General features: G+C 45.8%; 1 protein-coding gene across 3 annotated transcripts; it reads right to left on the bottom strand.

Moving 5' to 3' along the window:
• Positions 1-5,446: 5,446 nt before the first annotated feature.
• Positions 5,447-27,691, bottom strand: LOC308584742 (lipase member M-like). 3 transcript variants are annotated; one of them, XM_081189757.1, is made up of 10 exons: positions 27,511-27,689; positions 26,281-26,388; positions 19,800-19,917; positions 19,087-19,285; positions 17,457-17,566; positions 15,941-16,080; positions 10,966-11,112; positions 8,998-9,069; positions 8,165-8,230; positions 5,447-7,384 (listed from the first exon to the last, which is right to left on the bottom strand). In XM_081189757.1, the coding sequence occupies exons 1-10, from the start codon at positions 27,511-27,513 to the stop codon at positions 7,151-7,153; spliced, it is 1,197 nt and encodes a 398-aa protein (XP_081045883.1). In that variant the 5' UTR covers positions 27,514-27,689; the 3' UTR covers positions 5,447-7,150. The 3 variants fall into 3 exon arrangements, with proteins under 3 accessions (XP_081045883.1, XP_081045885.1, XP_081045884.1); XM_081189759.1 differs by lacking the exon at positions 26,281-26,388 and having other exon boundaries at positions 27,511-27,691; XM_081189758.1 differs by lacking the exons at positions 26,281-26,388; positions 27,511-27,689 and adding an exon at positions 20,448-21,158 and having other exon boundaries at positions 19,800-19,952.

A 27,691-nucleotide genomic window follows, 5' to 3' on the forward strand; every position in this document is an offset into this window, starting at 1 on the left:
CATTCAACTCCGAAACAATTTGAAAACCAAGGCATGGCTTCCAGTTGTCTGCAGGAGCTTCTTGCACTCAAGCAGAAGCCACATTGGACGTTCGGCTTCCAAAAAACATTTGAAAATCAGAACACTTACTTCCGGGTTTTCAGTGTTCGGGAGCTGATTTGTTCGTCAACTAAGCTGTTCTAAACCAAGGTCCCACTGTACTTGCATGAAACAGACTACAGTGGTACCCTGGCTTATGAACTTAATCTGTTCCTGAAGTCCATTCTCAAAACAAATCTGTTCTTAAACCAATGAACGCTTTCCCTAATGAGGCCTCCCACCACCAGTGCCCTTCCACCGTTAGGCTTCCGTTTGTAGACAGAGGTAAAGTTTGCAAACTGGAACACTACTTCCGGTTTTGCAGATTTCAAAAACTGAATAGTTTGTTAACAGGGCTGCTCGTAAACCAAGGTACCACTATATCTTGACCCATTTCTATTTGACTTCAGATCTGATTTTGGTGCGAAAGCAGATTTCGCGTAATGAAAAGAAGCATCAATAAATTCAATGAACTCAAATCCATCATGGCAAAATATTTATTTATAGAGAATTCCCCACCAAAATTTTTGGGGTAACCAGTGCTATTTTTCTAAAAGAAGAGGTGCCAGAACTTACCATGAAGATCTGCCTTGTTCTCTTACAATGGCAATGTCTCCCACCTGAATGGTGCCAGAACTGAGTTCCGGAAAGTTCTAGCTGGAAAAAAGCCCACGTAGCCCTGTTCATCGTCCATGCATTCTCTGAGTTTATGGAAGCAAACACCAGGTGGTCTCTCTCCACCCCACAGTAGGCAGAATGCACACTCTGAGCTGTTTAACCCTATAAGCTCAAGTTATCCTCACAGGGGTCACATTCACTTTAACTGGTAATGCAGGTAAGTCCGAATTCTCAAGTGCAGGAAGACTTTTTAGAGCGTTCAACTGAATGTACTTTGAAGCCCTCTTCTGACCTTCTTGCTCAACCCAAGACAGTTGAGGAGTGGAGCAGATGTGCTGCCCCTTCACCCATCCAGTTTAAACCCATATTTGTTATTCTTAATGCTTTAATGGGGCTCTAGGTGTCAACCAATAACCTTCTGGGGCCAGTCGCTTCAAGCATGTATATAACTCTGTGCTGGCATAGCTGTCAAGGCTGTTATTATACCACCTTGACAGGCTAGGGATTTGTTTTGGACTTATTTTTTAAAAGAAATTATGAGAAACCATCAACTGCAATATTTTTTCTTCCAGACGGTATTTTGTTTATTGTCAAATAATAACCATCATCTGTTAACACTTCATACTCTTCACTGGGGTATCCTTTGTAGCAAATCACCTCACTCTGAAAGAACAAAAAACAGATTTTTTAATTCATAACATTTTAATCTATCTGCTGGAGAGTAGACCTTTAAGCAACCACTTTTAACAGTATGTTGGTAAGGTCATTATATGGTTTAGTCACTAGATGGCCCTGGAGATAGTTTTATCTGGGTGAAGTCAGGAATTTCCTGTGCCTCCTATGTTCTTGTTTAAAAGGCACAATAAGGGTGTTCACACATTACATTCACAAATAATCTAGCTGTATAGTCAAAGTGTTATTCACAGGTAATGTTCAATGAGCATACAGTCTGTGTACACAGTAGTTGAACTGTATATAGAAGCTAAGGACTTCTTCAGTGAGAGAGCCAGTGTGGTGTAGTGGTTAAGAGCGGTAGTCACGTAATCTGGGAAACCGGGTTCGTGTCTCCGCTCCTCCACATGCAGCTGCTGGGTGACCTTGGGCCAGTCACACTTCTGTGAAGTCTCTCAGCCCCACTCACCTCACAGAGTGTTTGTTGTGGGGGAGGAAGGGAAAGGAGAATGTTAGCCGCTTTGAGACTCCTTAAAGGGAGTGAAAGGCGGGGTATCAAATCCAAACTCTTCTTCTTCTTCTTCTTCACACAAACACTTACAAATGTGAAAGAGACAGCTTCTACCTGTGTTCATTGTGTGAAGAAGCCTATGAATGATCTTGTATAGTTTTATCACTGTGTACCATCTAATCCATTTATGAAAAATGCCTCTTATCTTGTCATTTCTTTCCTTTAATATTTGGTTTGTAAAGATAAAGGTAAAGGTAAAGGGACCCCTGACTATTAGGTCCAGTCATGACCGACTGGGGTTGCAGCGCTCATCTCGCTTTATTGGCCAAGGGAGCCGGCGTACAGCTTCCGGGTCATGTGGCCAGCATGACTAAGCTGCTTCTGGCAAACCAGAGCGGCGCACGGAAACGCCGTTTACCTTTCCGCTGGAGCGGTACCTATTTCTCTACTTGCACTTTGATGTGCTTTCAGACTGCTAGGTTGGCAGGAGCAGGGACCGAGAAATGGGAGCTCACCCCGTCGCGGGGATTCGAACTGCCGGAGACAGCTGAACAGTGGATTATTTACACTAGTACAAATAGGAACTGGCTTTCTGTAGAAGGTTCTGAATGAGTAGGTCATGCATTTATAAAGACCATGACACAAGGTGAAAATTCTCCCATGGAAGAAAACAGCAGGCCATATTTTACGTGTTTGTAACCTGCCTGGGAACCATATGGTGATAACTAGGCTATAAATGCATACAAATATAGTAATAGTCATTTCCCTCAAGATCACATGTCAAACCAGTTAGACCTTGTTAGCATATGCATAGTACTAATTATGTTGCAAACTATATGATATAGACAATGCCTGCATCTATTTTTTATGTTGTTAAAAAACAACTCTGAAAATTCCAGTCCTCCACAGTATTCTCATCTTCATAGTTCCTTACAAAACATAAGGATATATGGAAGACTGTGGAAGCAGACAAGAAGTGTGAATAGATGAAGCACAACTCACACTATTTGCATTGTTTCTAGTTTCTAGAGCTATCTTCACCTTAAGTCAGAGATATTAGCTCTCCACTGCTGGTTCCCACTACCCCTGACCATTGGCCATGCTGGCTGGGGCTGATAGGAGCCAGAGTCCAACATCATCCAGATGGCCACAGGTTTCTCAGTGCTTTAAGATATATATGTGTGTGTGTGTGTGTATTTAAATGCTAGCCACAGCGTATTTTACTTGTCTTCTATTACTTTCTGAGCTCTGAGCACAGTACAGAGAAGCCAAGTCAATGTAGCCTTCCTGCATTCCATTTAATTCTGTCTCCTTTGGGAATAGCAAGGAAAGACCAACATCACACATATTAACTGTTTCTTGGAACTGATGAATAATTCCTTTACTGTCAAGGCTATGAACATCTTTGATGAGACTCGCCTAATATATTGAAGACAAGAGTTTTGCTTACTGATATTCTGCATCCCTAAAACATAGAATAAGTAAATATATTACCTTCCAGAGTCGTCTTGCTCTGTTTAGACAGGAGCAGGATCTTCAAAGGATGCCTCCGTAAACAACGCCACCACTACCAATTGCCACAGTGATTCCTTTTGTGTGTTTCACAAGAGACTATTTGTTTCTGCGATTGTTTTGTTGGTCTTGAGTGGCTTGGGAAACCCAGCCAGATGGGTGGAGTATAATTAATAAATTATTATTAAAAATTATTATGTTATAGTAAGTTCCACGGGGAACACCCAATGAATACAGACAATGCACCCACAGGGCTTTTTGGAAAATTGTCATCATTCCATCCCATTCCATCCCATTGGAAAGTGTGCAATTTGCTTTTTCTTCCCTGAAAAGGACTTGATAGACATCTATGTTCTCCCAATTTACTAATGAGGGATATTATGCACAAATATTCAGAAACAGTGGAGTTAATGTTATGGAAATGAATCCTGAATAGACGATCCATGACCTTAAAGTGATTTGCTTAATAAACTTTATTATGCAATGCCTATGCCAATAGTTTTTAAGCCACCCTTCATTTTACTGTGCAGTTCCTTTTAACATTCCTGCAACAATATATTTTTAAAAAGCTATAATATAAAAAATACAAATTATTTTTAAAATGAAAACCATACCTACAAACCCTAAAAACTATTAAAACCATTTAAACGGGTGTAAATTAATGTACTTTTTATTGGGCTTTGGGTGGAAAATGGCCACTTATGTGGACAGCGCTTGTGGCCCTGTGAAGAAGCCCCTCCCTTCCTCCCCCAAGAGGGTGAAATGACTTCATCATGGTAGCTGGCCACTGGAACATCTTCCTGACTGGCCACCTTCGTGAAATTTGAAATTACCCTATCAGGATCAAGCAGAGGGGTGGAGCCAGGATGGGGATAAAGTCCAACTGCACCCCAGCTGGGCGCCACAGTCAGCCGGAGGGCAATGAAGATAAAAGAAGTGGTGGGAGTCAAGTGGAGAAGACTCAACAGCAGCATATGGGAAGGGAGAAGCCCAGCAGAGAGTGGAGTGGCGAGAGTTAACTTTGCAGCACACGGAGACAAAAGCATAAAAAAGAGAGAAGCTGGAATCCTTGCAGGAGCTAATCTGAGGAGAGCCTCAGAGGATTCACTACCCCTAGCTAAAGCCTCTTAGCGAACCAAGCGAACCATGAGTCTTCTAGTTAAAAAGAAGGGGGGAAACACCCTCCATACAAGCCTGCGAATAGCCCGTAAATGGTCTAAATTGTGTCAATGTGCTGTCGTTAAGAACAAAGTGTAGTCCCCCCCCCAAAAAAAAATATGATTCACTGTCTATTACTTTCTAGGAATTTCTTCCTTTATATAAAGTAGGATGTTTCATGTAATGTTCATAAAACACTTACCATCCCACCCTTTCCGTTTTTTTAAAAAAAAGTTTAAGTTTTAAAATTAAGATGTGTTTTTAACGGAACTTGGTTGCACCCATCACTGTGCAGCCTGCATTCCTGAGGGAGTGATTTGCCATTCCCCTCTTCTTCCTGTGAACCCTCAAAATCTCCACCCAACCTTCTGCAGCAGATTTGTAGGGTACATAGGTTGGGGCTGGGGCTGCAGGAAAGATGATATTTCCTGGGTCCTGCTCAGTAATATTCAAAAGTGACTAGCCGGCCTCAAACTGCCTTCATCACCCTCCATTCCTACCTATTTGCCCTCTCACCTTGTGGCATCTGCTCTTGTGGCAATGACAGGGGCACATCTGATTCATGCTTCGTAGGAATGCCTGAAAAGGGCTTAGGAGTATGAGCAAACAGGAAGTTCACATTAGGATCTAAGGGTGTCTGTCACATTCTCTGATGAACATGGCATTGATGGTTTTAATGGCCGTAGTCAGGATAGAGGCCTGAGCCATAACAGAAGGACAGGAAAGAGAGGTTGCTGTAGTCAAAGTCGTAAGATGACTACTAGGCTCACCTGTGCAGAAACATGTGAACCAGAGTTGTCAAACAATTTATTTCAGGATCAAATATGGCAAGAAAAAGAGAAGGAAGGATGCATCACAATGCTCCTACTTCAATAAGGTGGATGGAGACACTGTCCATGAATGAAAATGAGCAATATTTTATTTGTTTATTTAGCAAATAGTTTCTAAGTGGGTTGCAACTGCAAAATCAGTGCATAATTAAACGAAACAATGGGCAATCCATTGGGGCATTAAGGCACCCTTAATTAGAATATATACACACACACACTCACATAGTATAAAACTAATACAATAAAATCAGGAGTTCATTTCAGGAGAATGCCTGCCTTAACAGGTGTGTTTACATGATCCAATGGAATACCAACACAGATTGGGCCTCTTGTATTTTAGCCAGGAGGGAATTCCACAACGCTGGCACCAGCAGTGAAAAAGCCCCTTTCTGTGTTACCATGTCTTCTGTGAGGAGGCAAAGACTTGGAAGGATAGATGAGAAGTTTGCTCTGTGTTGTGCTGAGTTTTAAATGGTGATGAAACATCCAAGCCGAATGTTGCTGCAGGCAGCAGGAGCTGCAAGACCGGATGGAGATGAAGATTTCTGAAGAGAGAGCTGGGTGCCACCAGGATATGGATCCTTCTGAAATGGAAACTAGTGAGAGAGGCTTGGAAATGGATCCCTGAGCAACTCCATCCAAAAGTGATGGTGTTGCTCATAAGTGAGATTAAACCAAACCTAGGATGAGATTCATTTGAGTGTCGTTCATACACAGACACTGTCACATACATGTTGTTGTTGTTTAGTCGTTTAGTTGTGTCCGACTCTTCGTGACCCCATGGACCAGAGCACGCCAGGCACTCCTGTCTTTCACTGCCTCCCGCAGTTTGGTCAAACTCATGTTGGTAGCTTCGAGAGCACTATCCAACCATCTCGTCCTCTGTCATCCCCTTCTCCTTGTGCCCTCCATCTTTCCCAACATCAGGGTCTTTTCCAGGGAGTCTTCTCTTCTCATGAGGTGGCCAAAGTATCGGAGTCTCAGCTTCAGGATCTGTCCTTCCAGTGAGCACTCAGGGCTGATTTCCTTAAGAATGGATAGGTTTGATCTTCTTGCAGTCCATGGGACTCTCAAGAGTCTCCTCCAGCACCATAATTCAAAAGAATCAATTATTCGGTGATCAGCCGTCTTTATGGTCCAGCTCTCACTTCCATACATCACTACTGGGAAAACCATGGCTTTAACTATACGGACCTACAGAACTTCTCAATTCACTAAAACACCTTGCTTGAGAAACCAGTTAGGACAGGTTTTGCATAAATGCAAGAAAGCTTTAACATATCCGCCAACATTTCTTCAATGAAATGCTATTACATGATAATTATAATAATAATTTTATTATTTATACCCTACCCATCTGATTGCGTTGCCCCAGGCACTCTGGGCATCTTCCAACATATATAAAAACATAATAACACATTATACTTTCCCTGGGAAGAGGGATTGATTGTTAAGCTACTCTGACAACTGTAGCTCTCTGATAGGAACAGGGCTTTCTTAGCAACTCTCAGCAGCCTTAACAAACTACACTTCCCAGCATTCTTTGGGGAAATGATAACTGTTAAAACGATATCATAGTGCTTCAAATGTATGGGGCAAATGTGACCAAAACAATGGACATGATCCAGGGAAAAAAATGAAGCACCTTTAAATACTAGAAAGGCTTTCCACACCAGCGTAGCTTACTGCACAGGGTTTGTTGTGACAGGTGTTAAAGAAAGATGTGTCAATAAAGGAAATGAAGTTAAAGCCATCTTAGCAAAGTATTTATTTACAGAGACTTCCCCATGAACTCTATGATTTTGCTGTACAGGAGTCTGGGGGCACTGAGGCCCCAGAGAAAATCCCAGTGGTTCCAGAGTGATATATTTTCATAGTAAATCAGGTTAGTGATACGAGGAAGTAAGAAGTCTATATCTCCTGGGGTTGCGATTATGTCATTCCCACCAAACCACACTGCAGTTGGCACAGTCATGTCCTCTATTTTATATTCGGGAGGAAAGCTCTGGAAAGTAAAAGACAGAGGATCATTAAACACCCATAAACACACAAGTGGTCTTAGTGACAGCATCTTGACACAATTCAGACTGCCTGTGGGCTGTTCACAGGCTTATATGAAGGATGGGTTTTTCTTGATTCTGACTGGAACACTCAAGGTTTTCTAACATGCTTTGAATAGGGTTGGAGCTCACATATTTCTAAGCTTCTAGTCATGTGAGAGAAACCACAAGCACACAACTACACACATCCAGGCCCTCCCTTCAGACTTTGGCCAAATGTGTGGTCTGAGGTTGGATCCAGCAGAAGGGTGGGGTTGAAGGAGGGGCTAATACACACATCCCTGTGCCCACCATGCTCTCAGCTTGTGGAGGAAAACACCTTTAGGGATCATATTCACATTAACTCAGAGCTATTGCATTATTGTGGTTAGATTGTTGAACTAGAACTTGGAGACCAAAGTTTACATCCCCACTCATTCATGAAGTTCATGGAGTGACCCTGGATCAGTCACAATCACTCTAGACTTCCCCATAGGGTGGTTATCAAGAAATAATGGGGAGGAGGAGAACCATGTGTGCTGCCTTGAACTCTGCCGAGAAAAGGTGGGATGTATATAAATAAATGAATAAAATAATTGAGCTTTCATCTGGGAAGACATCTAAATGGTTAATATTATCTGGGTTGTGCTGGTACGCAACAAGTCTCATTTCAGACCCAATCTAAATAAGTGTCCTTGATGCAGAGTTCTATTTTCACTGTAAAAAAACTAATTGTTCTCTCTTACCTGGTTATATATTGCCTGATTCTTATCCCCGTAGTCAAAACACCTGAATATTCCCGATTCTCTTACCTATCAAAATAATAGGAAATATTATATGATACGTATTACTGAGGATTGTGAAAACCCTGCCATTGAGAAAACTAAATCTACAATATTGTGGAAATGTAAAGGCAGCTTACAAAGAGGTTTACAGGGATATATATATATATCCTCATTAGCAAAGACCTGTCAGCTCTGTCTACATAAAGAAAACCAGGATTTAAACTCCTATTAGAACAACAGTACAAACATAAAGGTAAAGGTACCCCTGCCCGTACGGGCCAGTCGTGTCCGACTCTAGGGTTGTGCACCCATTTCACTCTATAGGCCGGGAGCCAGCGCTGTCCGCAGACACTTCCGGGTCATGTGGCCAGTGTGACAAGCTGCATCTGGCGAGCCAGCGCAGCACACGGAAACGCCGTTTACCTTCCCGCTAATAAGCGGTCCCTATTTATCTACTTGCACCCGGAGGTGCTTTCGAACTGCTAAGTTGGCAGGCGCTGGGACCGAGCAACAGGAGCGCACCCCGCTGCGGGGATTTGAACTGCCGACCTGACGATCGGCAAGTCCTAGGTGCTGAGGTTTTACCCACAGCGCCACCCGCGTCCTGTAGTACAAACATAAAATGGCTTAATTTTTGTAGCGACTTCCCAGGGAATGTTAAGTGTACTAACTCTTCCGTAGTTCTTAGGTGTGAGCTTTGAAAGTTTAGTGTTATATAAAACCTATAAGAATTTGTGATTTTGAGTGTACATGCAAGCATAGAACTCTATTCTTCAAAGTGTAAAACTCTCTACCTGTTTCCAGTGTACAATGTTTTTAGATGATGTTCGATCTGGAAAGTGAGCTGCATATACATCCAGTCGACTCTGCAAGTAAAGTTTGAAAAACAACACATTTTTTTAAAAAAAGAAAGAAAAGAAAACAGAAAAGCTAGTGGAAAGAAGAAGAAAAACATCAGTTACCCTACAAATTAGTGCTACAACAATTGCTAGGGCAGCTTAGTTGAGAAAAAGGGTGAGCAAGAAAGTATACAATTATGCATAGTTTGCAAAGAATGGAGAGAAGAGGGACATTATGCTCCCCCTTGCATTACAAGAACAAGGTTGGCTTTAAAAGGAGTTAATACAAATTCATGGGTGACAAAACTGCATGGCTATGTAATGTCTCTAGTGACAGAGGCAATATACCTCTGAGTAGCAGTTGCTGGGGGAAAGGATTAGGGAGATTGAGGCCCTGCTTGTGGATTTCCTATAGGAATCAGGTTGGCCACTATGAAAACAGGATGCAGGCATGCCAACTCCATGAGGAATCCCAAAGTAAGTAGAACAAAATTGGGGTGAAACACACCAGACGTGCATGGCTTCAAATGTATGCGATCACTCTATGTTTGTTTTCTTTGCAGTTGTTGGCATCTGTTTGTCTTGAGAAGTGGGTAGAGTGCACCTCCGCAGTGCGTTAGCTACTGCTAAAGTCACCTCCTTGGAGTGCAAGTCTGGGCAATGTGCATAGAGGCTGCCCAAATAACAAGACCCCTCTCTCGGCCTTGTTGATGTGGTCCAAAGGAAAGCAGAGCAATACATTTGGCACCAGTTTGGCTGCAGGAGTTGCCAGAAGGAGGTGTACAAGGCACCATCCAAACAGTCTTCGGATTTGTGTAGGGCTTACTCAGCCTTTTCTTCTTCTGAAGATATACCACATGGCAGCAGAGGTTTAGGATCAGAGTCTTCCTTTTCCTAGAGGGGCTACTTTCCCAAGTTGATGAGCCCCATCTGCCCCTCACTTCTCTCTAGAGCATGTGCAAAAAAATACCTTCTTGACTGTTTGACCCACTTTTGGTCTGCTCACATGCAGGGGAAGCCCCTAACTCACTGAGAGTTTGAGACCCATCAACTACCCTCACTTGGTTTAACCAGCCAGTCGAAGCTGTTCCTGGAGTGTGGCCACTGGCAAAGCTGACAGCTTCTAGGAGCCACAAGTAAGAGCTGAGTGGAGGGTGGGGGGACAAAGGTGGACAAACTACCCCAGAAGGAACATGACATGTCCCCCATCAAAGGTACTACCCCTCCCTATACACCCCACACACCCTCTTTGCAGTACAGAACATTTCTAGTTTTATTTATGCTAATTTCCCAGGTCTTGTTTCACAGGAAATATCAGTTGGCAGCTGCTCCATCTACTTCTCTCGCATGCCAAAGACAGAAATAAGCACCTGGGATAGCACCACCTGGTGGTGGTAATAGGGAACTAGGAAAATACATCTGATTGAAAAAGGGACCAGAATAAGAACTTGAGCCGTTTTACAAAGTGAAATTTGGGCAAGCGATTCCAGAAAACATTGGAAGTATAGTAGAAATGAAGGCATATTTGTTTTGGTTGGTTGGTTGGTTTTTTTAAAAAAACACTTTCTGATCTGAAATCAGATCATATCAGGGCTCCAGACATGTGCATCCCCAACCCCCAAACCAGTAAAAGTCAGTGGCTGCAATGCTACACCCATTTCCATGACAATAAATCCCATTGAACTGAATGAGACTTGCATCTGAATAGACATGTGCTGTAATAGGGCAATGCTAGGCACATCTACTCAGAAGTAAGTTCTCTTCTGCTCAGTGAGACTTGCTTTCCATGCATACCTGACTTCAGTCTTCCTCTAAGTGAGCTTTCAATTTTCCATGGGGCTTTTCACCCCTGAAAAATGGAACCTCATGAAAATTCAGCAAACCAGGAATTAGCTACTGTGACTTCTTAACACGTCTACATACCATATTTATATTTGCAAAATTGATTCCACCCGAAAAGAAAATGGCATATGCACAGCCTGTATGCAGTAGTGAAACACTGCATATTGTGTTGATGAAGTATTTCCAAGCCTTGTGAGGCAGGTAAAATTCTCCTCTGACAAGCAGCCCCTGCAAAGATATAAAAGGTGTTACTTATATTGAACTTTAATTGTTTTTGTCCAACTGCCCTGCACATCCTCAGCCCCTGTAGGGTATGAGAGGGAATCCTTCCAAGGCCTAAGCCAAGGTTCCTACATCTGAAATTCAATAAAGTTGTGGCCTAATTTTAAACCCATACACCAGTGTTTCCCAACCTTTTTTGGGCAAAGGCACACTTGTTTCATGAAAAAAATCTCGAGGCACACCACCATTACAGCCCCGTGACGTCAGCGCGCAGCATCACGCCGGGAGGGACATGAATTGCTAGCAAATTACATAATCACCTCCTTGAGGGCTGGCTCATCTTCTCCGAAGGCAGAATCCCATTAATTAACAGCACAGACTCACACCATAGCCAAGACGAGGGGGGAAAACCTCAGTCATGCACAGTCATGCACATGAGGGGGCTAAATGAGGACGAAGACCGGGCAGAGAGCAGGGTTCAAATCACCCCACCTGGCCAGGACAATCCCTGGGTGCTCCCTTGGGCCACTCGCCTGACCCACCTCGCAGGGCTGTTGTTGCGAGGATAACACGGGGAGAACCACGCGCGCCCCCGGGAGCTCCTTGGAGGAGAAAGCGGGCGATGAATGTATGGCAACCGAGAGGCCAAAGGTGCCATGAGTGCCAAGAGAAACAAACATGGAGCCTGGCACGCTTCCCTTGCGCAGCTCTGCTGCCTGTCCGTGCCGATCCAAAAATCCTTCTCTGCCTCTCTTTCTTGCCGGTAGCAGAGCGAACACAGCGGCAAGAAGCAATTGCAAACAGTGTGGGTAATAAATTCAGAGCAGACACAAAGGCCTTCTTATCTTCTTAGCCTTTAATCATGTAGAATAACAGCATAAATTCAGACCTGGCGAAACCTCGCCCATTCTCTCCTCCGTACACAGACAGACTGAAACACTTAGCGTCAAGCCACTCCCGTAAGTGTTTCTAACCACGCCTCAGGAAAGAGACATCACCAGAACTCCTTAACCCTGTGAGTTCTGAAACCAATAACAGAATGCAATGCACGAAATATATGAGAGGCGACTAGGTTTTGCAGGTGAGGGGCCCCCGCCAGCCTCCGCTTCCAACACCTGCCGCAACGACGCCGAAGTTTCCCCCCGGGCTCGGCTCGGGGAGCAGCGCTGCTCCCCCCGGCTCCCCTTCGCCCTCCTGGCTCTCTCTGCCGCCCACTGGGGACCCCCCTCACCTGCCAAGTCCGGAGCGCCGGTGGAAGTTGCATGCATCCATGCAGGGCACCGCTTTGCCATTGTATGGCACTGCACTCCATGCAACGCCTGCACGCATGCATTGCCTTGCACGCCCGCCAAGGGGTCTCCCCGCGGTCCGATGCGTCCCCTCCGGCGCGGATGCAGCATTGCAAAAATAACCCCCCCCCACGCAGCCCTACCTAGGGGGCAGCCTCCGCCGCTCCGCCTCTGCGGGGATCCCCGGGCTCCATCCTGCCGCCCGTTCTCCGCGGGGGCGCAGGCAGGCTGCGCGGGGTCTGCGCGGAAGAGCCCCTGCCCGCCCGGCCACCGCCGCTGCGCTCATTCCATGGCCGGGAGAAGAGCGCTTCAAACAAAACGCCTGGCCCGCCAGGCCACGCTGGGAAACGTAGTTCGCGCACCCCACGCGGGCGCGGAGCCCAAGGGCGAGGGGACTACGGATCCCGGCAGCCCCCGCGCCGGGGACGGAGGGGGAGAGGCCGGGTGCAGGGATGGAGGGACGGGTGGGCAAGCGAGTGAGTGAGTGGCAGCCGCCAAGCCTTGGCCGAGAGCCAGGAAGGGCCTCCCCGGAGGAGGAGGAGGAGGAGGAGGGAGGCGCAGAGCAGGAGGGAGGGAGGGAACCCCAGGGGTCATCTAGTGACGGCGCCCCAATCGAAAATTTGACTTTAAAAAAAAAATCTTTCGAATTTTTTAATTTTTCCTGCGGTACACCAGGCAACATCTCGCGGCACACTAGTGTACCGTGGAACAGTGGTTGGGAAACACTGCCATACACTGTTGTCATGTCTCATTTGGGGTGGGGGGGTAGGCTCCAAGGACAGGGTTTAGCACGTGGGCTCGCAAAATGTGTTACTTGTATTGAACTTCAATTGTTTTTGTTTGCAGAATTAGCTGTGTCTCTAGAGATTTCCTTGTTGCTGTTTGCACCTCTTAAAAAGTTAAAATTGGTGAGTGGGAGGGGGCACCTATATTGTGACCCCAATGTCCCTACATGCACCAGGGGCACCTATTCCATCTCCAACCCTGCTACATTCAGTGAGAAAGCTGAAAGGGGATTGTAAGACCATTCAGCTGAACATGCCTGGTTCTAATTGCAGGGAAGCTTGCAAGGATAATCTGACTAATCTACTTAGCAAAGGAAGGTTGGGATAATAATAATAATAATAATAATAATAATAATAATAATAATAATAATAATAATAATAATAATTTGTTTGTTTGTTTGTTTGTACCCCGCCCATCTGGCTGGGTTTCCCCAGCCACTCTGGGCAGCTTCCAACAAAATATTAAAATACAATAGTCTGCTAAACATTAAAAGCTTCCCTAAATGTCTTCAGATGTCTTCTAAAAGTCTGGTAGTTGTTTTTCTCTTTGATATTTGGTGGGAGGGCATTCCACAGGGCAGGTGCCACTACAAAGAAGGCCCTCTGCCTGGTTCCCTGTAACTTGGCTTCTTGTAGCGAGGGAACCGCCAGAAGGCCCTCGGCGCTGGATTTCAGTGTCTGGGCAGAACAATGGGGGTGGAGACGCTCCTTCAGATATACTGGACCGAGGCCATTTAGGGCTTTAAAGGTCAGCACCAATACTTTGAATTGTGCTCGGAAACGTGTGGATGGATGAATCTGACAATTACATTTCTCTCGGTTTCTCATTTTCCCACACTTAAGTTCAGTTTTTCACATTTCCACATTAGTTTGCAATTTTTATTTTTAAAAAGTCCACATGAAAATTTTCATTGTCCATTTCCCAGATACACACTTTTTTGTACGTAATTTTGCCTAGTACACACAATTTTTATATAGCATTTCTCCCTTTATAATGCATTCCAGAAGCTATTTTAATTAATGTATGCATTTATTTGCACATTTTACTTCAGATTAGGAATTTTTGAGAAATGAGCAATTGCGTGCCAAGGCACCTGAGCCACAAAGTGCCCAGGAGAAGAATAAAGCACACTGACACGAAATATATTGGTTTATGGGTTCAAATAGGTCACAACTTAATTGGTTACAGATCTGAGTGGTTTGGCTTAGGGCCTGGGGTGAAACCAGGCTATATCTTGACTCCTGCCCACCTGCAGGGAGTCCACTTAAGGGTAAACCACCATTAGGGGCACCGCGAGGGCAGGGGCATCGCAAGGTGGGTGCAGTGCGTGTCACCACTGAGGGGGGTTACAAACTGGCATGCAGGGTCTCTGAGATGCATGGCTCAGTGCGCTGCAGGCCCCGCAGTGAGTGCCACCCACCAGTTGGTCACCCCCCTCAGTGGAAAAAGACTGGGAGAGACCCTGTGACTTGGGCGCCTGTAGACTCTGCACTGCCCCAAACCGCCCGCCCGCCACCTCCCCTCTCAGCTGTAGGGTGGCTGAGGGGGAGGATGTAGGCAGACTCCTTGGAGGCCCCACAGAGTGTCCTGCCCCTGCTGGCCCCGCCCCCACGCGAGCCACCCCAGGCACCCAATCAGCTTACTCCGCTGCTGCCCGAGGGGTCCCTATAAGGGCTGTGACATGGCCCTAGCCCACACCCAGGGTTTGAACAGGATTCACACCCTGGATCCCTTTAACATGATAACCTTACTGAGGGGGGCAGGCGAAGGCTACAGCCTCCCTTCCATCCAAACAAATGCTCACCCAATGCCTAACCTCAGAAAACCTGTGACGATTGCTACTAGGTGGGTGAAAACCAATTGGCTGGTGCCAACTTGCCAAGTGAAAAAATTCCTACCCAGCCCCAACAATATAGCAACCGACAATTGTCCATCGCAAGGTCATATCTGAGCATAGCATGAAAAGAGGGTGAGTGGGTCAGGTGATCCAGCGATGGGGCGAGAGACAGGGTAACGGCTGGCTGCGCCGTGGTTAACTCGCCCACGGCCACACTCATACTGAGAGCTGATTGGCTGGTGCTGTCCCATGAGGGCAGAAGCCCAGCAACAACAATGCAGCCAGCATGATGTAGGTAAGAGGTGGCAACCTTCCACCCCCTAAGCGACTGTTGTGACCCGGGATGCTGAATTTGATTGTATATTGTTTTTGAAAGTGCATATTTGGTACATTTGCTTATAAATGCAAATTGTATTAAATTTCTCCTCCATCCCTTTCTGGGTGTGCAGCAGACACACCTGACAGATGCATACCCCCCCCCCAAGAACTGATCTATTTAAACTTTAGTTTCTTTGTATTTTAGTTTACTTTCTTCGTTTCATTGACAGTGCAATCGACAGCTCACTGAAATTAATAGTAAAGCCAATTGATGTGATTGGTTCTCAAACACATTTTTTGTAGATGAAATTTTGCAGTGCATGAATTGCATGTGAACCAAATTTACCTTTTATCTAGCATATTTCTAACTTGCCCTGCATTCAGAATAATCTCAGGGGAACACAACATTTCTGCAAAAATTGTAGTCTGTTATATTCTTCTATAGATACATGCAGTTTATAGAATCTTTCTTTTCTTGCACACAGTAACCTTGATGAGTAACTAGAAATATTTGTCACGGATTTATGGTAGAAGTGACTTTTAGGGACCCATTAGCTTTGCGTTTCTTGATTTCATCAGTCATGAAATAGTGATTGACCAGTACCTTGGATGAATATTCAGGAAGGAAGACACCAAGTTCGAAAGGAAGACTTGTTGCATGCCTAAGAGAAATCACAGGAGCCAGGGCAAAGAATGTTTTGATTTTTTGAGACAGCTCTGGTATGGCTGAAAATGCTATGAGGCCTAAGGAGAAAGAGGGAGGGAGAAAAAACACAGTGAGCATTTAGAATCATGTTAAGTGATTCTCCAGTTTACCAAAAGGGTATTCCCTGACCTGAAAGCAGAGATGCAGAGCCTGTGGCTGGCCTAATATTATTGACTGGGGCTGATGGAAGTTGGAGTCTGACAGCAATCTGGAGGGCTACAGATTCCCCATATGTATTCTAAATGATCACTGGAGCTGCTGGGAGGAAATTGAAGGATAGCAATAGATCTACCAAGGATGGAGAAACCCGAGTGCTACCTCTACCACTGCAACTTTGAAGCCACTTGCCAGGAAAGGAAGGCAGTTGTTGTGATTATTCTGTTCTCGAAATGTTTCCCTCTCAATTATATGTTCATCAGGTGAATGAGCAGATGAACTCTGCCCCTCGAGCTACCAAAAACTACATAGTCGTAGCCGTTCTAGACTCTGCACTCAGATTCTGTAGGTCTTTCTTGATTTAAGAACTGGCACCACTGTACCGGAATGGAAAGATAGCCTAAGGTAAATGGTGCAAGCACATTTTCTTGTTACCGAAAAGCCTTTAAATCAATCTCACTCTGAGAAATTGTGAACTCTAGGTGTACGTAAGCAGCAAGGCTCTTATGGTAGATGATGGGGCACGTTTTAAGGTTCCGTCACCTAACTTCAGAACCTCTTTCCTCCCCTCTTTTGAAGCTGATGGGTGGTGGAGACAAGAGGACTAGTTGAAGACAGGTCATTGTATGTATCTTACGTTCAGGCTGGTGATTTCTGTCCCCTATCTATATCTACCATCTATATCTATCTATCATCTATCTATCTATCTATCTATCTATCTATCTATCTATCATCTATCGATCTATCGATCTATCGATCTATCGATCTATCATCTATCTATCATCTATCTATCTATCTATCTATCTATCATCTATCTATCTATCATCTATCTCTATCTATCTATCATCTATCTATCTATCTATCTATCTCTATCTATCTATCATCTATCTATCATCTATCTATCTATCATCTATCTATCTATCTATCTATCTATCTATCATCTATCATCTATCTATCTATCTATCTATCTATCTAATCTATCATCTATATTTAAAAAGCTGTCTTCTCACTTTTCCTGAAAAGCCCTATGTACTCCATAGTGGAGTCAAGCAAGGTCACAAAGGGAATGCAGACACAACAGTGCCAGGGTTGGCACAAGATTGACTTCCAACACAGAAAAAGGGGATGAGCAGCTTATAGTGGAACAGCTGCCTCTAGAATCCAAAACAACAAAACACAGGACAAAGTGAGCAACAGAGAGAGGGGGGAGAGAAAGGAGAAAGAGAGAAAGATATGGGATTGTTCAATTTTAACATACCAATGGTAGCACCTTCAGAGTAGCCTACATAATACAGTTGCTTCTGCCCAGTTTTCTTCAAAATAAAGTTGATCACTGCTGGAAGGTCATACATGCCCATTTCATGGAAACTGAAATAGTAATTGGGAAATAAGATTGGGCTTTTTAAATTTTATCGCAAAATTAGTGACTCCTATGAGCTCACAAATATTTCACATTTGGGCCAGTCCACTCATGAAGTGAGGTGAAGCAGCTGCCTCAGGTGGTGGAAGCCCCTGAGGCAGCAGCCTTGCAAGTACCCCTCACACCTTGTCACCTCCACCACTGGTGGAGAAGTGGTGTCAGCATTGGCACCCATTTATGGTGAGATCTCATGGAGCATGAGAGATCAGGTGAGATTTCAGTGAGATCTGGCGAGATTGCACCATAAACCAGTGCCAATGCCGCTTCTCCTCCAGTGGCGAAGAGAGTGTGGAGGGTGGGCAGAGGTGGTGCCAGTGGAAGTGGGCACATGGTGGTGGTGCCAATGGAAGTGGATACATAGTGGGGCACCACTTCCCATTTCAAGTGGTGAAATGGGATGCACCACCCCTGTTTTCCCTAGAGTTGCCTTCTGGGAAGTTTTGTTTGAAATGTGTGTGTGGAATGAGATGATGGAGCCACCATCTCTACTCTCCGCTTTAATTTTTTTAGCTATGGGTTCCAGCAACAGAACATCACTAAAAATCACACACACACACACACACAAGAAAATCTCATGAAGGGGAATCACACATAGAAAAAGGTTGTAGAGTGTGAAGATCCCCAGTGACTGCCAGTCAGTGTAGAGAATACTCAGGTAAATGAACCATGTTTGCTTGAACCATGAACCATGCCATCAGAATAAATACATTCCAACAACGTAATACATTCCAGAAGCCCGTTTGGCTTCCTAAATGTTTTACAACCGAGGCACGGCTTCTGATTGACTGCAGGAGCTTCTTGCACTCAAGCAGAAGCTGCGCCGGATGCTTACGAAAAAGTTCAAAAACCAGAACACTTACTTTCAGGTTTTCGGTGTTCAGGAGCCAAAATGTTCCAAAACGGAGGTGTTTGGAAATCGAGATTTGACTATGCTTGGAAATTTCATTAATATTACCTACCTTCATAATTGGGATGTGGGTGGCGCTGTGGTCTAAACCACAGAGCCTAGGGCCTGCCGATCAGAAGGCGGCGGTTCAAATCCCTGCGACAGGGTGAGCTCCCGTGTTCAGTCCCAGCTCCTGCCAACCTAGCAGTTCAAAAGCACGTCAAAGTGCAAGTAGATAAATAGGTACCGCCCCGGCGGGAAGGTAAATTGTGTTTCCGTGTGCTGCTCTGGTTTGCCAGAAGTGGCTTAGTCATGCTGGCCGCATGACCCGGAACCTGTCTGCGGACAAACGCCAGCTCCCTCGGCCAATAAAGCGAGATGAGCGCCGCAACCCCAGAGTCGTTTGCGACCGGACCTAATGGTCAGGGGTACCTTTACCTTTTTACCTTCATAATTTGGTATTGTATCACAGCTGATTGGCTAATAACCTATGTCCCAACAGTGACGAATAGGTCAGCATAGTTGAAGTGGGAGATAACATTGTCAATGGCTGTAAAGCTGTTCCTTTTTTGTTCAAAATACCTGAAATCCCAAAATTCATCCTGGTCAGTTGACAAATGTTGGTGTCTCCGAGACCAGCTTGACCCTCTGCTGTTCCCCAGCCAAACATCATAGCCAGCATCCGCTAATATGAATCCAAAGCTGTTGTTGGCCAAATTTTCAACCCAGTAGCTAGCTTCTGTAATCAATCCATGTTGCAACAACACAACAGCCTTGGGACCTGTTTTGAAAACAAAGTCTTTGTTTTAACAAAGCAGACAAGAATTTCTGTGCCCTGGTAACAAAGATGTTTTTGATGAATCTCCCATATTCCTAAAACATTCTTTATATTACAGTACATTACATCCATAAGTTGGTTAGGCTGTGGTCTCATCCAATGGCATGGATTTGAGCCTTGATTGTAGAGGAGGCTTATTAGCAAAGCGCTATTCAAGCATTCAAAATATTTGTGAGGGATTAAAATGGGAATGGGATATAGGCAGGCACCCACCAACTGTGCTCCCAAGGCCCCAGTCAACACTGGATGTGTCTGCCCTCTCACTGTCTTTCCCGGAAAGTCTCATGGGAGCTTGGAAGCATGCCCTGCTCAATGTGCAGGGGGATGCCTCCATGTGGTCCTGGAAAGTCAGGGTTCTCACTTATGGGGAGGACTATACGGTAAGTATGTTCAGCTGATAGACTACGGATTTTGTTGTTGTTGCTGCTGCTGTTGTTAAACACACATAACAAGATACCTCCCACTGGAAGATTTTTTTGCCCAAAGGGTATTCTGTTAATTGTCAAATAATAGCCATCATCTGTTAACACTTCATACTCTTCGCTGGGGTATCCATTGTAGGAAATCACCTCACTCTGAAAAGAAAAAAGAAAAAAGAAAATGCTGAGAGCTTTTGATTCGGAATGGTTTAATCCAGTGTTTCCCAAACGTTTTTGGGCAACGGCACACCTGTTCACTGAAAAAAAATCTCGCGGCACACCACCATTAAAGCCCCGCCCCGTGACGTCAGCGCGCAGCGTCACGCCGGGAGGATTTCCCCTCCGGTCCCATGCCTTCGTTTGGGGCATCGCTCCGGCTGCTCCCTCTCCCGCCGCGTAGGAGCGATGCCTCTCTCTGGCTCTCCCTCCGCGCAGGCTGAGGGAGGGAGGGAGGTGCGCGTGTGACCCGTCTCTGCTGGGAGACCAAACCCAGCGAGGCAGAGTCGCGCGGAGGCGCCCAGGCAGCGCTGCCGGCTGCGAGGAGGAGCGCCAGGCAGCAGCAGGAGGCGCGGCCTCTCCTCGCCGCCGCCGCCCCGCCTCTCGCCGCCCGACTCGCCCGCCTCCCTCCAGGCATCTCGCGGCACACCAACCGGTGTCTCACGGCACACTCGTGTGCCGCGGAACACCGGTTGGGAAACACTGGTTTAATCTATCTGCCAGGAAGGAGACATTTAAGCAGTATGTGATCAGTGTCATTATACGGTTTAGTCACCAGATGGCACAGGAGATGCTTGAGTTTCTTCTGTTTGTTCTCTTCTTGTTTAAGAGCTACAGATATCTTCATACACTACATTCAACAAGTGTACCATCTGTGCACTTTTTTACACAAATTGTTGAGTTGTACATAGTGATATTCACATGTAAATTTCATCAAAGGTGTGCCTTTGTTTACAGCAGTTGAGCTGTGCAACTGATGTTGAATCCTCAGAGACAGATGTGGGTTGATGCTGCTAATTTTTCTTTACTTAGACTCAGGTCTTAGCCGCACTTCTTCTTGTCCAACCACTTCTCCCTGTGGAAAACAGCTCTTTAGCACTCAATAAGAGTGGACGGCAATTCAGATTTTATCCAGATTGACGTTTGCTCCAATTTAGGGCTAAAGAGTTGTTTTTCCATGGGAAAGGAGCGAGGCAAGGGGAAAATCCATTGGACCCATTCCTAGAAGGTTAGGGCCAAGCAGAAAACCACTCAGACCCATGTTTTCAAGGCACAGGACAAGCAGAAGTGTGGATGAGCCCTCAGACATGACCCCAGAGGCAGGTAGTGCTTCGCTGGCAGGAGGCAACGCTGAGGCCAAGTCAGACAGCTCTTCTTTGGCATTTGGGATGTCTTGTCAGGACAGAGGCAGGGCTTTCTCCTGACTACTCGCTCGGGCCTTCCCTCATCCCAGGCCTCACAGGCAGTGGCGTAGCAAGGTCAGGGGGTACCCAGTGTGGAAAATTATTTCCCCCCCAAAAAAATGACTTCCTCCCAAATTTTTGGTTTCTTCAAGCCTGCTGACATCTCCCTCTTTATGCATGGATGGTACTGTTTTAGCTACAATAAGAATCACCACTCAGCTAATAAGTATAGAACAGGTGTGGCCAACTCTCAAGAAAATGTGATCTACTCATAGTTATCATTTATACCCCACCCATCTGGCTGGGTTTCCCCAGCAATTCTGGGCGGCTTCCAACAAAATATAATAGTCTGTTAAACATTAAAAGCTTCCCTAAATAGGGCTGCCTTCAGATGTCTTCTAAAAGTCAGGTAGTTTTTTTTCTCTTTGATATCTGGTGGCAGGGTGTTCCACAGGGCAGGTGCCACCACCAAGAAGGCCCTCTGCCTGGTTCCCTGTTACATGGCTTCTCGCAGCGAGGGAACCGCCAGAAGGCCCTCGGCGCTGGACCTCAGTGTCCAGGCAGAACAATGGGGGTGGAGACGTTCCTTCAGGTATACTAGACCGAGGCCATTTAGGGCTTTAAAGGTCAGCACCTTTAAAGGTGCTTCAGAGGAAGTAGCCATAAAATCACTGCTTATTCGTCTTACATTTTCTGCTATTTTTATTCAGATTTGACAGAATAGAAATACACTGTATAAATACATAAGCCAGGGCATATGAACTATATAAGTCTTGGTACAAATGTTAACGGGATGTGGGTGGCACTGTGGTCTAAACCACTGAGCCCAGGGCTTGCAGATCGGAAAGTCAGCGGTTCGAATCCCCACGACGGGGTAAGCTCCCAAAAGGTGCAAGTAGATCAACAGCGGGAAGGTAAATGGCGTTTCCATGTGCTGCTCTGGTGTTGGTGTTCCGTTGCGCCAGAAGCAGCTTTGTCATGCTGGCCACATGACCTGGAAAAACTGTCCGTGGAGCGGACAAACGCCGGCTCCCTTGGCCTGTAAAGCGAGATGTGTGCCGCAACCCCAGAATCATTCATGATTGGACTTAACTGTCAGGGGTCCCTTTACTTTTACCTGTACTACTTTAGACATGCAGTTTATGTGCTTATGCATGTGTATTTACCTTATGCAATTATCAACATTTATTATGTATTTGAGAGCCTAGAATTTCTGTAACAATATGAAACACACAAAATATCTCATGAAGGGCAAGGTGAAGTGTCAGAGCAAACACACTACAACTAAAAGCAGAAGCTGGAAATACCATATGGGAAGCCTCCAACTTGGGGACGTTCTTCTCACATTGTATTATGTGTATGCATCCCTTTATTCTGGCTTTGGAAAAACACTGATGATGCAGTCCAAGTAACAGTATGCAGCTTTCTGTCTCTGATGAAGCTCCTGCATTTTTAGAGAACTTTATGACTAGCTGAAATTCAGCAAATGACACTTTTCTCTACCTTGCATCTTCATGCTGGTATGTAGACAACACTGATCAAGTCGTGCCATTTTTGTTCAACAGAGTGTTTTCTCTCTACTATGACCTAATGCTGTGTGCTATTGAATTTTCCAGAATACATCCATGCTTCCCTTGGGCAGAGGTAAGGCGTAGGAGTTGATGACTAACAAAGGTATTATAGATTAGAATTGATTCACCTTATTTGGTTATAAAAAAGTAACAACATTGTGTCAGCAGTGCAAATATCCTCTCATCAAATGACCCAATATAATTTGATTCGTTAAATAAATAACCAGCTATGTCCAGACATATAGGTCACCTACTTGCAAATTAGATTACTCTGCTAACTTACAGGCAGCACATTGATTAGTAAACACTTAGGTTCCTTTTCCTTTCCTTTTCCGCATCTTCTATCCTGCCTGGCTATTAAGGCAGAACTTCTAATTTGTAAATGTAAAGGTAAAGGTAAAGGTAAAGGTAAAGGTAAAGGACCCCTGACAGTTAAGTCCAGTTGTGAATGACTCTGGGGTTGCAGTGCTCATCTCGCTTTCAGGCCGAGGGAGCCGGCGTTTGTCCGCTTCCACAGACAGTTTTTCCAGGTCATGTGGCCAGCATGACTAAGCTACTTCTGGCAAAACCAGAGCAGCGTACGAAAATGCCATTTACCTTCCTGCTGGAGTGGTACCTATTTATCTACAGTCATACCTCGGGATAAATACGCTACAGGATAAGTATTTTCGGGTTGCGCTCCACGGTGACCCGGAAGTAACAGAGCACGTTACTTCCAGGTTTCGCTGCTCTCGCATGCACAGACGGTCAAAATGATGTCACGCGCATGCGCGGAAGGGGCGAAACACGACCCATGCACACGCAGACGCGCTGTCATGTTTTACGTTCTGTTCAGGACGTGAACAGGGCACTGGAATGGATCCCATTCACATCCTGAGGTACTGTACTTGCACTTTGACGTGCTTTTGAACTGCTAGGTTGGCAGGAGCTGGACCGAGCAATGGGAGCTCACCACGTCACGGGCATTTGAACTGCCAACCTTTTGATCGGCAAACCCAAGGCTCAGTAGTTTAGACCACAGTGCCACCAGCAACCCAAAAACCATTTTGGCTCTCCTAAAGACTCTAAAGATTTCCTCTGCCTCCTTAATCCCCCTTGCCTGAGAATAGGTAGGCAGAGAGCAATCAGGAGAAGTTATTGAAGGGATTCCTCTCCTATATCTATGAACCTCCTTTGTATTAATTTTCATTGTTTGCCCAGATCGGGGGTCTGCAACCCGCGGCTCCGGAGCCGCATGTGGCTCTTTTACACCTTTGCCGTGGCTCCGGGCACGGGGAGGAGGCGCATTGTGCGCCCTGACACTCCCCACTGTGGCAGGCGCTGTACTGGCTGTGACGTTGCATGGGGGCGGTGCGTGCGTTAGTCACGCACCGTCCCGACGTCACCTTCCCGGTTTTGCGGCTCCCAGTTTTTTCCCCCTTCGGAAACGGGTCCAAGTGGCTCTTTTTGTCTTAAAGGTTGCAGACCCCTGGCCCAGATGCTCTGCATTGAGTGGCATGGGCATAGCCAGGATTTATGTTGGGGGGTCAGAACTGAGTTGTCTGCAATGCAATTGTTAAGTATTTTTATTTATTTACTTGATTGTGGGGGGCAGCTACACCCCCTGGCTACGCCCATGGTGAGTGGGGAGAAAATCCTTTGTATCCTTGCAGGATACTGGTGCAAGGCAGGAGGAAGCTTTCCTCCCCACAGCAGAGAGTCGGAATTTGGGGTGGGAGGGGGCACGCCCCCTAACATAAAGGCTAGCCTCCCCCAAATAAAGCCTGGCTACGCCCATGGAAGGGTGTGTGTCTCTGAGTGCAAAGATAAGGAGGGGAGGGGTGAAAAGCTGTGCAATCTTCATCCATCATAGAACAGGGAAAGAAAGGAGGATGGAAAGGATTGGGGGGGGTGACAGAATGAAGGGAAAGCAGGAAGAGTCTTCCCCCCCACCCCATCCTACCTTCTCACTCACAAGGAGCTGCAGTGAGAGCTGCTCTGCCTGAAGCCCATACAGTCAAATGACTGGCAGGTTAGTGATACCTGGATGTTGTAACCAGTGGAGGAGGAAGGGAGGTGGTTGGCAGCGTTGTAGAGAAGCACCTTTGCAAAAATAAAAATAAAACAATCCTGGGGGCCCGATCCTGCCTCCCCTTGCTTTTCTGCTCCCTGATCTCCAGGGAGGTAAGATTTTTTTTGGGGGGGGGGGCTCTCCAAGCGGGGAGGGGTCATCCGATCTCCGTGGGTCTCCACGTGCCAGAGATAACCAGGGAGCTCTGCGAAGTTGGCCAGGAAGTTGGTGGCGAGAAGTAGTTCTGAAGAAGAGGGGACTGAGTGACTGGAAAGCTGCCTGCTTCTGAGACTGGAAGCTATTCTCCTTTTCAGTGCCTGCTTTGGAGAAGAGAGGTCCTTCACAGAAGATGATTTCCCTAAACCCTTCTGTTCAGTTTGAGCTGACGTCACAGTTGTTCTCTCTGCATCTGCTTTCGTTCTCTTTTCTTCCCCTTCTCCTTCCTTTCTTTTTAAAAAGCTTTCTCACAGATCACTCACTATTTTGCTGGTCTCCCACCCCTGCCTTATTCCTTGATTGGAGGGATGGAGGAAATTTTATGTCACATCGTTTGATGAACTGAGTAAGAACAGAAAGAGCTGTTTGACAGTGGAACAGTAGCCAGGGGGGGCACGCTTGCCGCGGCTGGAGAGGGAAAGGCAAAGCCAGGCGGGGACAGAGGCTGACGAGGGAGCGAGCGCTTGGCGAGGAAAGGGAGCCGAGAGAGAGAGAGAGGCAGGCGTGCAGGAGGGACACAGCTGGCAAGGCAGCTGCCTGCGAGAGGAGCACTTCCCGAGTGAGGGAGGGGCATGGACAGGCAGGGAGAGCAGGGCCTGGCCAACTGCGCATGCACCCAGCCACAGAGGTGGGAAGGGGACGCATCAGCATCACGATGAAACTCAACCCCACTCGGTTCCACTATACAGGCAGCATCGAGTTCAGCAGGCATTTTGTCACCCCCCCCCCTCATGACGGCACCCGGTGCAGTCTGCCCCCACCACCCCTTCTTCCGCCACTGCTCACAGGCCACTGGCCCAGGATCAAACTCCCCCCCCCCCTGTTATTCCTCCCTCCTCCCTCCTGGCCAGCCCTGTCAAGAAGTCTCCACTAGGCTCATGATACTAGGAAGGAAATTGGAAGGACTGTTGGTACTCTTTGCCTCCTGTTTTCCAGGCTCATTGGTATCACTTAAGGAATAGTTTTGCATTTCCCTTTAGCTTGTATGTCATCACTCCCAATTGCATCTCCCCACCCCATGATGTTCTTGACCTGGGATTGCCAACACGGTGCCCTGTGGATGTTGTTGGACTAGAACTCCCATTAAGCCCTGACCATTGGTCCTGCGGGCTGAGGTTCATGGGAATTGGAGTCCCATAACAGTTGCTTGAGGGGACCTTGTTGGCTACCCCTGTTCTAGACTGGGGGAGGAAAGACAGAAGGAACAAACACTGCTCATCTGCATTTCAGGCCCATCTCAGGCCTGCCTCTAATAAGATTAATAAAAGATTACGTAACTTACGACATTCATGTGAACTTCAGGATTTGCAACTCTTCCTCTCCTACTCAAGTCTTCTAGGATACCAAATAGGCAAGCAAGTGCAAGAAACCACAACTTCTTTCCATAAATCTATTTTATAAATGGGGTGGAAGAGGAGACAACAAAGTAAGGGGGGAGGATCTTACATCAATCAATTATGCTAGCAAAATATATACACTTTATTCATATATTCCAAAATGTATAAACTGCTCTACATTCAAAGAATACCTTAGTAGCATACAAAAATACACTATATAGATGGTCATTTTAAACCTAGTACAAATCATGAAACAACCTTAAAAACATGATGCCAAAGCTGCAAAAACCAAGGAGGCTAATTTGGGAAGAAAAGTTTTCAACCAACATCAAAATATAGAACTTGCTTCCTTTCTCGGGCAGGAAATTCCAGGGAACTGGAGCAGCAGTGCGAAAAAACACATGCTCAAGTCACAACATGCTCTATGAACAGGTTCATGTGTCACCATGAACAAATCTTTATCCACAGATCTCAGCGACTGAGGTAGGCTGCACTGGGAGAGACGGCTTCCCGGACCTCTTAGTCCATAAATGTCTACGCGTTTATACAAAAGTAGTCAAACCTTGAATCTAGCTAAGTAGCAAACTGGCAGCCAGTGCAATGCTTTCAAGCAAAGGTTTTCCTAAATAACTTTTTTTTTTGTACTAGTCGCAGCCGCACATAAAGCACGTTACAGAAATCAAGGTTAGAAGTTATTCTGTGGCTCACTGTTGGCAAGCTCTCTCTACCAAGGAACAGTAGCAGCTGGCATTTCAGTCAAAGATGGGAAAGGGACTCCTAGACAGACCAGTGGGTCATTTGCACATGCACCAATAGTACCTGACCATTGGTTGGGAGTGATGGAAACAGGAGTCCAAGAACATCTGGATGGTCACAGCTTCCACACTCCTGCTTTAAAGCGTCTTCTTTAAAAAAAGTTGCTAGCTACACCATACGTTGTTTGACCACTGTTGCCTTTTAAACTCTGATCCCAATAAGCCCACTTGCTGTTCTCACTTTCCATTTAAGTCTGTCTCCTTTGAGAGCACTAAGGAAGGACCAACATCAAACTTCTTAGCCATTTATAGGAGATGCTGACTGTTTCCCTAACTGTCAAAGCTATGAACATCTTTGATGAGAGCCAAACATAGTAAGAAATAAAGATTTGCCAGACATAGAATAAGTGACCATATTACCATTCTGAGTCCTCTTGCTGTGCTTTGACAGGAGCAGGATTTTCAAATAATGCTTCCTTCTACAGCACCAACGTTAGTAACCACTAGAAATACGCCTTCTTCAAGTTGCACAAGAAGGGATTTGTTTATCTGCTAGCCAGTTCTTCAGCATCCATTCTCAGCCTCCGCAACATGGCAATAA

This window comes from Podarcis bocagei (assembly GCF_964188305.1).
Source record: "Podarcis bocagei genome assembly, chromosome: 4".
NCBI lineage: Eukaryota > Metazoa > Chordata > Lepidosauria > Squamata > Lacertidae > Podarcis > Podarcis bocagei.

Coding starts and splice junctions, on each gene's coding strand:
- LOC308584742 (XM_081189757.1), bottom strand. Junction 17,567..19,086: donor GATGAATTTTGGGATTTCAG/GTATTTTGAACA, acceptor TTACTATTTCAG/TTTCCATGAAATGGGCATGT. Junction 16,081..17,456: donor CTCTGAAGGTGCTACCATTG/GTATGTTAAAAT, acceptor CTTTCTCCTTAG/GCCTCATAGCATTTTCAGCC.